This window comes from Nilaparvata lugens, chromosome 2 (genome assembly GCF_014356525.2).
Source record: "Nilaparvata lugens isolate BPH chromosome 2, ASM1435652v1, whole genome shotgun sequence".
Taxonomy (NCBI): Eukaryota; Metazoa; Arthropoda; class Insecta; order Hemiptera; family Delphacidae; genus Nilaparvata; species Nilaparvata lugens.
Genome location: NC_052505.1, coordinates 84,150,504 through 84,165,534, shown reverse-complemented (window position 1 = coordinate 84,165,534; position 15,031 = coordinate 84,150,504). Strand labels below are relative to the sequence as shown.

General features: G+C 33.2%; 1 protein-coding gene across 1 annotated transcript in view; it reads left to right on the top strand.

The window, feature by feature from the left end:
• The window catches only part of LOC111064604 (CD109 antigen), a gene marked incomplete in the record, with an annotated part of 75,416 nt that extends 64,177 nt beyond the window's left edge, over positions 1 to 11,239 (top strand). Inside the window, 4 exon segments of the mRNA XM_039420232.1 lie at positions 2,046 to 2,220; positions 3,393 to 3,498; positions 7,201 to 7,245; positions 7,248 to 11,239. Of these exon segments, the coding sequence (XP_039276166.1) occupies positions 2,046 to 2,220; positions 3,393 to 3,498; positions 7,201 to 7,245; positions 7,248 to 7,423 (502 nt within the window).
• Positions 11,240 to 15,031: the final 3,792 nt, after the last annotated feature.

Below are 15,031 nucleotides of genomic sequence, written 5' to 3'. Positions count from 1 at the left end.
CATGCAATTAATATCTCAATGTAACTTGGTAAAAAATCAGCTGTTGTGTGGACTATTAATTGCATGCCTCATTGAATGCAATTTTCATGCACTATTGATTGCATGCAATAAATATCTAAAATAACACAGTATTGTCTCTCGACCTTTCTCTGCATTGACCTCGGGCTGACCTGTTTCCAGTATGTCTTGAAGGAGATTAGCTTTTGATGTTAGCATTTTAGATACACCAACCCCAACAGCCATTAGCCGTTTTCACACCGATATCTCGCCGACCGACACAACATACAGACAGGATTTACTCTGATGGACAGTATAAGAGGAGGCTGTGGTTTATAACTGCGTGAGGTCTACTGTTCACAGAACTACTAGTATTTGATAAATCATTCAATTAATTGAGACTACTTTTTAGATTTTTACCTACTCTGAATAACTCAATAAATTCGATTATTGACCGAGCGAAGTGAGGTCTAAGATTCAAGTCGATGGTTTGGCATTTCTCTTAATGTTTAAATGTTTGAATGTTTGAATGTTTATATGTTGCGCATTTACGGCGAAACGCGGTAATAGATTTTCATGAAATTTGACAGGTATGTTCCTTTTTAAATTGCGCGTCGACGTATATACAAGGTTTTTGGAAACTTTGCATTTCAAGGATAATATAAAAGGAAAAAGGAGCCTCCTTCATACGCCAATATTGGAGTATAAAAATCAGACTATAGAATTATTCATCATAAATCAGCTGTCTAGTGGACTATAATACTACCCGTTCAAATACATCGAACATCTTGAAAATGTATCTTTACATCAACGTTGTAGACAGTTGCAGCCAGACCTGATAACAGCGCTCACACTCACATTCCGGGACGACATGTCACGGTACGATAAGACAGAAAGCTCTATGTTTATTTAGGATTTTTTCTAGACATTTTAAATTGATAAATTATTTATTAATTTTTGAGAATACATAACAGGTCAATGTAACTTACTGAGCGCGAGATCTACTGTTCACAGAACTACTAGTAATTTAGTGGGCATCATAAGAGGTAGTCCACATTTATTGTGACGGAATGAACATATAATTGATGATTCAATGTTTGATAAATTGAACCTGCTTTTTACTTTCCTTGCCTATTACCATAGGTAAGGAAAGTATTGCTTTCCTTAAAAAAAATTAAGGTACCCCAATTTCTAAATTTCTTTACGTTTCAAGGTCCCCGTTATTTTTGAGGTTAAGGTTTTTAAGGTTACGTTTGAGTCCAAAAAACTGGTTTTTGGGTATTGGTCTGTGTGTGTGTGTGTGTGTGGTGTGTGTGTGTGTGTGTGTGGGTGTATGTGCGTCCGTGTACACGATATCTCATCTCTCAATTAACGGAATGACTTGAAATTTGGAACTTAAGGTCCTTCCACTATAAGGATCCGACACGAACAATTTCGATCAAATGCAATTCAAGATGGCGGCTAAAATGGCGAAAATGTTGTCAAAAACAGGGTTTTTCGTGATTTTCTCGGAAACGGCTCTAACGATTTTGATCGAATTCATACTTAAAATAGTCATCGATAAGCTTCATCAACTGCCACAAGTCCCATATCTGTAAAAATTTCAGGAGCTCCGCCCCATCAATGCAGATAGATTCCCAATTATCAGGCTTCAGATACAATTGAAACAAAAAAAATCAAGTGGAGTAGATTGAGCATGAAAATCTCTACAATTAATGTTCAGTAACATTTTCACCTAAATTTGAAAATAAGCTTTAAATCCGAGAAAATGTGATTATTCAATTGCAAATTATTGTTGATTCTATTAAATCATTCACTATGAAGAGTTAGCAGACCTCATGTGTGTCTCCAGCGTTATTGTCCTGTCACCAGCTGGCTCAAATCTTTGAATAGTAGACTTGAGATGCGCGGGTACACTAGCGTCAGGTGATCAATTTTCATAACGGCAAGGAAAGTTTTGTGAGTGCACAACACCAGATTTTTTATATTTTTCTCTGACTGTACTCTGATCTATTCAATTGATATTCTATTATAATTGTGTTGTACAGGTGGACAAATTACAATGAATCGGTTCGTTCGGGGATGGCAGTCCTTGATGTGACCATTCCAACCGGATACATCATTCAACAACAGAAACTGGACGCCTACATTAGATCGAAGAATGTTCGCAACTTACAACGTGCTCGCTTTGCCGAGCGGAAAGTGCTTTTCTACTTCGACTATGTAAGTGCCTATGCCTACTGCTATAAGGCTATTTACAAATGAGTGCCATTTGTAAAAGTAAATAAAGGAAAAATAACTATTTATTCAGTTGTAATGTTTTGAACAAACAGGATAAATTTTTAAACTCAAAATAATTATTGAAAATTCTAAATTCCAACTGATACCTTATATACGTGGAATGATTTTTGTGAATTGCAAGAAAGTTATCGCTTGGAATATTGAATGGATAGGTGGATTATAAGAAAGATAATAATGCGCTTAATTATTGACAATCAATCGAACAGAAAATTGGAATATTTCATTGATAGATTGTATTGGAGGATAGATCACTCCTATGTCATATTTGTCCTGCATCTGCATGACTAATAAGTAGGATAATTTTGTAAACTGCAAGAAAGTTATGCCTTGAAGTATTGAATGGATAGATTAGAAGATATATAAAAATGTTATTAATATTGTTGACAATCAGTCGAACAGTACAATACAATCTTTGGATCCTTTTATTAGTTAATCTTGATACCGTCAACTGGAAATTCTGAACAAAATAATATGATAGAAAGTATTTTGGAGGATAAGTTTTAAGTTGAACATTGATTTTTCAACTTCAACCTTTCTCTTCTATTATTATTTACTTATTCCTATGGCTTTTATTGGCAAAGAGATCCTTTCAGATGTTCTACCTCGCCGTATTACGAATACTCAATGTTTCTTCTATTAATCTTCAAATATCGGGGCACCGAGCTTCGCTCGTTATTTTTATTTATTGATAAACAGAACATAATTCTCAAAAATGATCGTGTTTATATTTCACAGCTGGCTATACGTCATCTTATGAATTTCGGGGATGCGATATTTTGATTTTTCAAATACTCACTTTTTTACTATCCACAGCTGTCTCAGCCAAGGATGAATTATCCTTTTAATGTCGTTCAGCGAGTTTTCTCAAGGATGAGACCTAGTGCAATCGAATCTTTATATCATAAACCTACTATGTTCCAAATTTCGTGAAAATCGTTAGAGCCGTTTTCGACATCCGTTAAACATAAATAACCAAATATAAAAATAACCAGATATATAAATACAGAAATTGCTCGCTTAATATAATAGGATATCAATTTCAGTATAATCTTTTAAATTTAATAAACAATAATATTTGTTTGTGTTTTGATCAGCTTGACGACAGAGACGTTTGCATTAACTTCACAATCGAGCGCTGGTATCCTGTGGCCAACATGTCTCGGTTCTTGCCAATCAGAGTTTACGACTATTATGCACCTGGTGAGTACACCTTCAGCTATTTCTATTTATTACAATATGATATTATTTTTCTAAATTCAATAAAATATTAAGTAAACAAATTACACTTTGAAAAGGAATAGGATAAGCAGTGACTTGAAGATTCAAAGTGGTGAAGACGCTTGTGCATATTTGATGTTGTTTATTTCATTTCATCTTTCGTAGCCAGGTCTTGCGATACCAATGTTAATCACTTTTTTATAAGCAAAAATAAAAAACCCAAGAAATCAGAGAGATGGTTGAAACTTCAGGCACAAATTCATTCATTCATTTATTCATAGACAATAGATACAATTCAGGTAAAAACAACAGGCACTCGCCCAAAACTGCTTTAAACCTTAATTTGGAATACACAGTCTAGAGGTTATGTAAATGATAACTTAATTCACACACTATTTTGAGTCCAAAAAATGTATGTACTACAATAATTTTGAATCTACCAGATTAATTAATTTCAAAATACAAATCCAAACAAAAATCTTCCTTCACAATCCCCAAAAATATAAAAAATTTCACTTAAATCCACAAAAATTATACTCATGTTGAAATTCTAAACGACAAAACCCAAATGTGGGTCAAGAGGCTGAGTCGAGGGTGGCCTGGCGCCCTAGAGGCAATTCGGCGACCTCTCCCTCAGCGGAAGGACCTACAAAAAGGCCAGGAGTGGAACTCACGTAGGTTACGAGTTGGCGGGTGGGGAGACCAAACCTCACCACTGCTCAAAGAAGGGCGGCCATTCAGGCAAAACATTTTGGGAGAGGTGAGGCTTTTGACCCTGCAAAGTTTCTGAGGGGCAAAAAGAAAAAACTTGAGAGACCAGAGATGGGTGAAACTCCAGGCACAAATGTGGGTCAAGAGGCTGAGTCAAGGGTGGCCAGGCGCCCTAGAGGCAATTTGGCGACACTTTCCTAAGCAGTGGGACCTTCAAAGAAGGCCAGGTGTGGAACTCCCTTAGGTCACGAGGAACTATTTGTCTGAAGAGACTGCCAAGCATATCACACTGGATTGCGAGAGGCTAGTGGCAAGGATAAGGGCTCTGTTTAGCTGCAAGCTACCAGATGATGAATAGGATGTTAGTATAGGGAAAAACTCCTGGATCTTGTAAAGGACACAGGTATTGGTTTGCCCAACTAACGTACTTGGGACACACAATAAGCTCCGGTTGACGTGTGGGATTCTCTGAACCTTTGCATCCTTGAATCCGTCCCTTCAAACATAACATAACATAGTTCCCATAGCCCCCCCTAGCACGTTCAATAATAGAGAAAAGATAGCATGCATGGTATGAGTATAGGTCATCATGTTCTAAATTTCGAGCCGATTACTTTCGACTACTTCTTGTTATTACTGTCTTTGGCCGGATGAGAAGTGTAAGAACGGCACAGTATAAGAGACTACAACGTCAATAGCTTCTCGGAAAATAACTACTAGGATTATCGGTTTGAGTTAAGAGTGAAATTTGGAACATGGCCTTATACCATGGGATATCTTCTTATGCTATATTTCCTGTATGGTTTAATTCAATGTACCTAGAATACATAGAATGTATTCTAGGTACCTTGGTTTAATCTACGCACGAAAATGGATTTATTGTGTACGTTCTGTGTACAGTAAATTGCTCCAGTTCCAATCGTAAATTGTTCCATCACGTGACTTGTGCAAAATGTTCCCATGGAACGCCATTTCAAAATCGTTGATTCAAGCTTTTGGCGCGCACATATAAAGTTGATTTACACTAAAATGTGTCGTTTACTAGCTGCGTGAATGAAGAAAGGCTGTTTTACAAACCTACCGTCTAGAAAAGTGTAAATTTATTTTATTCCATTAGGGACTCTCAAATTTTCTATCGAGAAAAATTCATTTAATGAATGGTTACCAAACATCATATTGTTGGTTATGTATTCTTTGCTATGGTGAACAAACTATCAGCGCATGCGCAGAGAAGCAAGCAGACTACAATAAACGACCAATGAGAGCTCAGATAGTTGGAACTGTACCAGGTCGGACAATTTATCACACTTCGACTGTGGGGCAGGATTTTGGAACTGGAACAGGTTTCTGGAACAGAATCTGTCAAAATTCCTCCCATGGAACGCGGAACTTTTTATTTGGTAAATTGTGAATCGGACAATTTACCACATTCCATGTACACAGAACGGGCCCAATGTTAGGCCTTGAGGCAATATTTCGATCGTTTTGCTCTGTATTTTTATTTGCCTAGGTAACAAACATATTGTATTAAACAAAAAATAATAAACATATGGAATGAATAAACAATAATCGACTGAGAAGTGAAGGCTTTGTTTTAAGTGGAGCCGTTGGCATTTGTCTTTATTAATTTACATTTTCAATATTCACTGTGAAAATAATATAATAAATAACAAATAATAATAGACATATGGAATGAATAAACAATAATCGACTGAGAAGTGAAGGCTTTGTTCTATGTGGAGCCTTTGGCATTTGTCTGCCTGTCTTCGCAATTATGCCTAAACCAAGGCCGAGCTATAGAAGTATAATTAATTCATAAGAATATGGCTTTTATTTTACCTACAAATATGATTTGTTTCACAGTAAATATCAATTCTCAATAGTAAAATAAAGTCACTTACTTCAGTCTGAAGATGACTAACAACAGGTCGAAACATCGTCACTGCTGAAAGTGAGTGTTTCCACTCCAAAAATGTTTTCAATTTGAAAAAGAAATGAAGATAATTTACATTTTTCAATATTCACTGTGGAACACAAGTTGTGTTTGTAATGTGAATGTGTGTAAATATGATGTGTAACACACATTTACACACATTCACATTAAAAACACGACTTGTGTTTCACAGTGAATATTGAAAAATGTAAATTATCTTCATTTTTCTTAAAATTGAAAACATTTTTGGAGTGGAAACACTTACTTTCAGCAGTGACGATGTTTCGACCTGTTGTTGGTCATCTTCAGACTGAAGGAAGTGACTTTATTTACTATTGAGAATTGATATTTACAGTGAAACAAATCATATTTGTAGGTAAAATAAAAGCCATATTCTTATGAATTAATTATACTTCTATAGCTCGGCCTTGGTTTAGGCATAATTATTGCAAAGATAGACAGACAAATGCCAAAGGCTCCACTTAAAACCTTCACTTCTCAGTCGATTATTGTTTATTCATTCCATATGTTTATTATTATTTGTTATTTATTATTATTTTCACAGAGAATATTGAAAAATGTAAATTATATAAACAATTTAAATTTAACCCACATCACATTTGATGTGGAATAAAAAATCATGTCATTTGTGATGTGGTACAAAAAATCATGTCATTTGTGATGTGGAACAAAAAATCATTTCATTTGTGATTTGTAACTATGAATTGATGAGTGTTTTGAATGAAAAAGACTAAGAAATTGTCAAAAACACAGATTTATTGATACTTAGAAAGACCGGTTTCGGTTATTACACCATTCTGCTTCTGTCATTCTGCTGCTCTTGTATTTAGTTTATCAGAGATTGACAATGGTATAATAACCGAAACCGGACTTTCTAAGTATATCAATAATCTGTGGTTTTTGACAATTTCTTAGTCTTTTTCATTCAATATGAATAATTACCACAATATCAACTTCTCAACTACACAAAAAGTGATTAGTGTTTCGTGATGGAAACACTTGTTTTGGTGTTTTTGTAGAGCGTTTCAACGAAACAATATTCGACTCGCTGACGACGTACGTTCTGACATCTGTGAGGTGTGTGGTAGCAGTCAGTGCCCCTACTGTCCCATCTACAATGTGGGCTCTCTGCTTCGAGCGCCAGCCGCCATTTTGCTTCTGTCGGTGGCCCTCTCCTCCCTCCTCTGGTCACGTGGTCTCTTCAGCTGGCATCGAGACTCATCGCCTCTTGGGACGTTGTGACCGCCACACCACTAGAGCGACCGGTGCTGCTGTGCTATGCTGTTACCTGCCTCTGTGCGCCAAGTGATCAGTAGATCTATTAAATTCTATTCGAAATTTTCCCATCGGACAATGACTGATGATCTGCCAATTATATCATAGACAAGGGGTTGTTGCTCAACTGTTGCTTTATTTAACTATCATGACTAGGTTCATAGTATCGTATATGTGAAGCAACATCAATTTATTTGTCATTTTCTGATATCAGTAATTCTAGTTACACACACACATCGATCTTTGGACGTACGATTTTTCTGATGTCCTTATAAATGCTATTAAATCAAATTTTAAAAACACTTGAATAGGTGTGACAACAAGGAATAAATTAAAGAAATAACAAAACATAAAGCATAATGAGTAATTAATAAATCAATAGCCGCCCACACAATAATCAATTAATGTAAAGGAAATAGAAGAATTAGTTTATTAGATTAAACATAACCTGGTAAACAGATGATTTGTTAATGTTTTTGCCAAGTTCAGTTTAATCTGGAAGAATTCATAATAACGGCAAAAAAATCGAACGTCCAAAAATAGATGTGTGTGTAACTTGGTTTAACAGTGATCCAAAGTCAACAAAAAGTATTAAATTTTCATTGAAATAATCATGTTTATATTTTACACTATGTAAATAATATCATTGTAACATTACAATGTAATTATTATACTGTTATAATAATCGTTATAACAAAATAATTATTATTTTTCACTGGATAATTATTTGTATTCTACTCATTGAAGTTTGGATGCAAGACCCATGTTTACTATCATGACCTATTACAATATTTACTTTTATTATCGTCTACTGAATTTTCAAACCGATAGTTAGTTGCTCAGATTCTTGTAATACAAATTGCAGTACTAATAGTTAAATATTTTATAACTTAGTATCTAAATCCTGATCCTTATAACAATCCTGATTGTGATCTGGGTTCTAATGTTAATCTTAGTGCCGGTTGCACAACAGCCGGTTAAATTTTAACCGTGATTAATTTCACGAGAACCAATCAGAGAAGGCGTTTTTGAAAAGACTGCATCTCTGATTGGTTCTCGTGGAATTAATCACGGTTAAAATTTAACCGGCTGTTGTGCAACCGGCACTTGATGTTTATCATTTTCCATTATTGTAAATATTTTCATTAGTGACATCCAACAAATTAGTACGGTATTGCCTTGGAATGGGTTGGTCATATGTTGTTTTCAGTCCATTAATGTACAAACACTGTTATTTTATGTAAGCGATTTTTAATAAATTATTTCGTTAGGAACTCTTTTCAGTATGACGACTGATCCCCAGAGTGATAATATTTATTTCGATTGCGGACTCGATTTTACTTCCGATTTTTCAATAAGGCTCAATATATTGATACAATTTCTATGCTATCCAAAAATATTATGCAATTTTTTAATCTTGGAACCAATAATAAATTATTCTTGATGAATGCAATATTGAAATCTGTGGAATATAGTTTATGATCGTTGAATCTCATAGAAATGAACTGAGGAATGAATCTAATTTTTTTCAAGATAATTGATGTGCAATATTGTAATCAAATTATAATAATACAGTAACTTAACATGTTGCAATCGCAACTCATCCTCATAAAAAATTTCTCTTTGTAAATGTATTGCTACATTAACTAAACCTGAGTCTTTTATAGTATTGTAGTATTATCAAATCTTTTAATTTACTTCCATTCAAATTATATATTACTGTTTAAATATTGTAACTGTGAATTTTATTTTGATCTCTACTACTGTTATTATTTATAATGGTATATTATTTGATATTTTTTGACTTATTGAACAATGTAGTGTTTATTTTTTAAATTATTTTTAATTTTCTGATCTCAAAAGAATCCTAATATTTTCTTTCAGTCTCTACTCGCATCTCCGTCCTTTAAACATGTGCTTAAATCTATTGAATTGAGTTCAGTCGAATACTGCTGTTTATATTTACGTTGCAAATAGTATTAATAATTCGTCAACTTGGTAATTACAATATATTATCCCATTACCTAGGTGTTGAAGAGGTCGTGTGTATTTCAACAATTTATATTGATCCAATCAGCAATGACAATGGTTTATTCACTTTATATTATATATTTTTTTTAATGAATCTCAATTAACTCTTGTCTGATGCTACTAAACTACTTTAATAAATCGCACTGACATGCTATTAATTATATCGAGTAGTAATCTTTCTGTACAGTAGTTACTCTAACCTTCCTTTTATTTATTTTTTTCTAATTCCTTTGTTACTGAAGATATTTCAGATGTGGTGCATGCACCCAATGTACTTATACTTTAAAGAACACTCATAGCCTACTATAAACTCAATCTAACATTCAACGCATAGAGATTGTAAACTTTTCTATGAATGGATGTATTTTGTATAGTCAGGCATTTATTCGAACTCATCTAGTTACTTAAGCACGACAAAGTTATAAAACGTTAACCAATCGGAATTATTTCCTCAATATTTTCTTGAACATAAAATATTAATTATTTAGCTTTTCTATAAAATGTATGTTAATTTTACTATGAATTATACTTTAATCAGATTTCATCTAAAATATTTTCATGAATACTGATAATGTGTAGCCATGAATAGATTATCGAAATAGTATTTCCGATTTTATAGTAGCGTAGATGAGGCAATTAATGGATAGCCTTGTAAAATATTTATCAAGGTAAATCAAACACCTTTACTTGATTTTCGTCAAACTTGAAAGCACAAAAAATAATTGGGTTGTCTATTAAATTTACTACTTTAATCCAACTAACTTCTGGAGTGTAGCAGATTATATCATGCTCTGAGCAATTACCCCTTGAAAATTAGTCACTTTTTCCGTCCATCGTTTTGTAAATAATATTCTCATTAATTCATAGAATTATGATTTTTATTTGACAATAGAAAATGTGTATATTCAGATATATGGTATTAGTTTGTAATCATTCAAACCTAGAACTTAGATTTTAAGACTCAGATTCACTCTCATATATTGCCTTAATATATCATTAAGTGAAGATTCTGCAGATATAATGTCAATAAAGCTTAGGAGTGAATGTATCACACCTTGCCTTGTTTGTATGTAAGTTGTTAGCCATTGTATGTGTGTGATTTCTCATGATTAATAAATTTATCAAAATGATCTAATAGATAGGTATATTTTGAAAATTGTTGGAATAATTATCATTTATCATGGTAGTGAAACATTATAAAGAGTATAGATGGATATTTTATAGATATTTTATAAAGTAGATAGTAGTAGTATATTTTATTGATTTTCAAATAATTACTACTGTATATATCCAATCGTCTTCTTTCAGCTAAAAAAGTACAGTATTAGATTTCATAAAAATTAATGGATATTTATTAACCTTTTTATAAAAATATTGAATTTGTTTTTGTGATTTTTACTTTATATTTCACGTTTCTTATTAATGAATTATTCTTAATTTCACTATTCTTTGGATATATTTTTTTTGTAATGAATATATACTTAAATGAGCTGCTTGCTTAACACAAATGTGAATAGTTTGGTAAGTTAGTAAATATAAAATAAGAATGGAAATGTTTTATAAAATATTAATATTATCTCTCATAAATTGAGAATAGTTTACATGTTGTGTTCAATTGATTGCTTTCCGTTCAAAGATTGGTATTGTAATTATAATGATGACAATTATAAAGAAATCATGTAGTTTTTGTGAATCTTCAATTTTTTACTGCATAATATGAGTTTATAATAAATTGATGGTTGTTGATGAAAATTTAAATTTTCTATTCATTTATAGAGAATTTAATGTGGTACCCAATATGTTACTTGATATCACAAAAAAATATTAGTGATTTATTCAAGTCACAATTCGGTCTGAAATAATTTTATTGTTGAAATTGAGAAGGACTGATTTTGACTGATAAGACAGTTTAGTGAGTGACCAAAAAAGGATGTTTGGTTTTCAAATCCTCTACTATTAAACGAGCAACTTCTGTTTAGATGTTCATATGTTTGTATTTCACCGGATCTCGAAAACGGCTCTAACGATTCTCACGAAATTTAGAACATATTGGGTTTATAATATAAAGATTCGATTGCACTAGGTCTCATCCCTGGGAAAACTCGCTGAAGGACATTATAAAGGATAATTATTATTCATCCTTGGAAAAACAGCTGGTAATAATTATTTCGTCGTCTGTTGGTGATGGAAGTGAGTGGGCGAGTTCATATGTGTGGGACTGTGTGTCAAAATTATGACTCAGCTGTTGAACTTTTGTAATCATTCGATCAGGTACTTAGTGCCGGGTTATTTTCAATCCTGATTAATTCCAGTAGATCCATCTTTTTGAAATGGTCTTCTCTGATTTGGTTCACATGAAGTGCTTATTTGATAACTCTGGATTGTGGACGCCCCATCTACAACCAACTGCTATAAGCTAACTGCAATAGCGTTCCAAGAGGATAATTTGTGTAACTCAAAGTTTATAACCTCACTATTGCTAACAAATAACGACCAAAACAAATATGGCCGCAGTTTTAACAGAGTTAGCTAGAGTTAGCGGACTTAAACCTGCGCTATCTGCTATCTCGTCTGTTATTTTTTTCTAACGTACCACTATAGCATTGAGTTAACACAGACTTACCAAATAACTGGAGTTAGCGAATAGCTCGACTTAGCCAGCTAACTCCAACAATGTTGGAGAATACCCACAATGTTTCTGTAGAAATACACATATAATCAGCTGATGAAAAGTGAAATGCACGTGTTCGTGGAGCTCAAGTGTGTACGTACCTTAACATTGAATAACCTTGACCTTGACAACCAATAACAATGAAATAAACTACTGGAAAATTACAAATTACTAGTAGTTCTGTGAACAGTAGACCTCACGCAGTATTCTCATCCACAAGTACCTAATTGAAACCGTAGACCTTATGGAAATACAGCAATAGACTGGCTTCTCCACACATCTGTGTAATCACTTGTCAGCTGATTTATGATGAACAATTCTATAGTCTGACTTTTACACTAATATTGACGTATGAAGGAGGCTCCTATTTCCTTTTATATTATCCTTGAAATGCAAAATTTCCAAAAACCTTGTATATACGTCGACGCGCAATTAAAAAAGGAACATACCTGTCAAATTTCATGAAAATCTATTACCGCGTTTCGCCGTAAATGCGCAACATATAAACATTTGAACATTTAAACATTAATGCCCGGTTTCATCAACCTCGATCAAATATATACCATGGTCAATTAGACCATAGTCAAAATTTGATCACTCGTTCAAACATACAACTGTTCCACCAACCTCGGGATTGATCAAAACTCCGTCGATCAAATTTGAACATGGTCAACTCTTGTAGCTGTACTTTTCTGAAGTTGGCCAACATGTTTGCTGGCTTGCTATTGGCTACATCTGATTTTGATGGATAGAAATTACTGAGATATTGCAATTTTTCAAATGCTAATGAATTACCTAATAATAATTATTATTAGACGAAAATCCAAATTTAATTCTGTAATATAGTGAGTATATTAACACCCCATGATACTCAATATCAGTTTCGCTGCTCATATTCAGAGGGTAATTTGCGCTGAATGCTCTTTTTACTTTACCGTCAGGCCGTCAAAAATTCATATTACTGTACTTTTTTTGTAATTACTGTACTAATTTTTCTTCATATTCATTATTTCGGGGCAGGCACCCTGGGCCATCTTCTTATATACCCCCTGGCACAGACGTTTTGTATAATCACACATCTACAATAATAATTATAATAATATTTCAAATATGAATTGAATAATTTCGTACAAAGAATTTACAAATCACCATCATTTTTGACAATTTGTTTATGAACAAAAGAACATTCCAATTCTAATGAGATACATTGGTTGATGTAAGGATTGAATAGCATAGGCCTACTCTGTAATAGAAGAGTAAAGCAATTTTTTTCAAAATCTTCCTTTATTCTCTATACTATAATAATTTACTAATAATTGAAAGGTTTGGAGAACAAACCTAATAAATAACTTACTACAACTAATTTCAATCGCAATTTTTCATTGCGTCAAAAACATATGGTGACCTACAAACAAGCAAGAAAATTGAACGAGCCAGTCTTTTGACCGTGTTCAAATAATTTGATCGCCCGTTCGGCGGCAGTCAAAATTAACCATTGGTTTGACCGTGGTTAAACGTAACTGGTGTTGGTGGAACGAATTATTTCTGATTTGACCAGCTGATAGACTTTAACCATGTTCAAATGCCTTGACCAAGGTTGGTGAAACGGGGCATAAGAGAAATGACTTGAATCTTAGACCTCACTTCGCTCGGTCAATGATACAATGATAGAGCAGCGGAAGAAAAAATAGAAGATACAAAAACCTGACCTCAAACAATACTCACTTGTCCTGTCGTTAGTGGCCACTCTAAGGAAACGTCATAATTAACAGGGAGTGGTACTGGGAATTTCAGAAGGCTTCAATAAATTAAGAGATTAATTACTTTCCTTAAATTGAGAAACGCGTGGACAATGGGTGCTCTTAAAGTCAACATTAAGGCTGTGCAAAGGCTAAAGATAAACTTTCTACTCGTGATATTTTTCCAAGTTTTTCGATTTGTATATCATCAAGCTATCCAAATGAAAAACGTTTCTCATGAAAAAATTTTTCTTCTGATCATTACTTTTTGAGATATGAGCGCCTAAAGTTCAAATTTTTGGGACAGAACGTTTCGAATTCGGTAAGATATAAATCCATGAGATTCAGAGGATGGATTCTTGATGGTATTGTTGATCTAGTAAAACAAAAATTTTCTGGAAATATCAATTTTTGAAAAAGTTATTCAATTTACCAAAAACAACTCAACAAAAAGTTATTTATGGTTATTTTCAGTAAATTGAATAACTATCTTGAAAATTGATATTTTCAGAAAATTTTTGTTTTAATAGATCAACAATACCATGAAGAATCTATCCTCTAAATCTCATGGATTTATATCTTACCGAATTCGAAATGTTGTGTCTCAAAAATTTAAACTTCAGGCGCTCATATCTCAAAAGGTAATGATCAGAAAATTTTTTCTCCTGAGAAAACTCTTTCATTTTTATAGTTTGATGATATACAAATCGAAAAACTTTTAAAAATATCACGAGTAGAAAGTTTTTTTTAAGCCTTTGCACAGACTTAATGAAGCCATCAATGATTATCAAGATTTATGCTTCAGATTAATGGAAAATTGTACTTCTCGTATCACCGCCACTAAGCAAAGCCTATTTTAATTAATTATTTATACAAACATAGAAAGGCTCAAAATCAAATTCCAGTATTAGCCTTAATGACATAATGGGCCGTATACATAAAAAAAGGATATGCTTATGCTCGTGAAATCTGAAGGAAATCCTTCTACTTCTATTCAATGGGTCATAAATAACACCAGAGCATTTATGCTCATGAGCATGATATCTTTTGTAGGAATAATGGTGATATTATATCATGGTGAATCTAAAAAGAGGTTTATAGTTCTCAACTATTGGTTGTGATCGTATCTGGCAG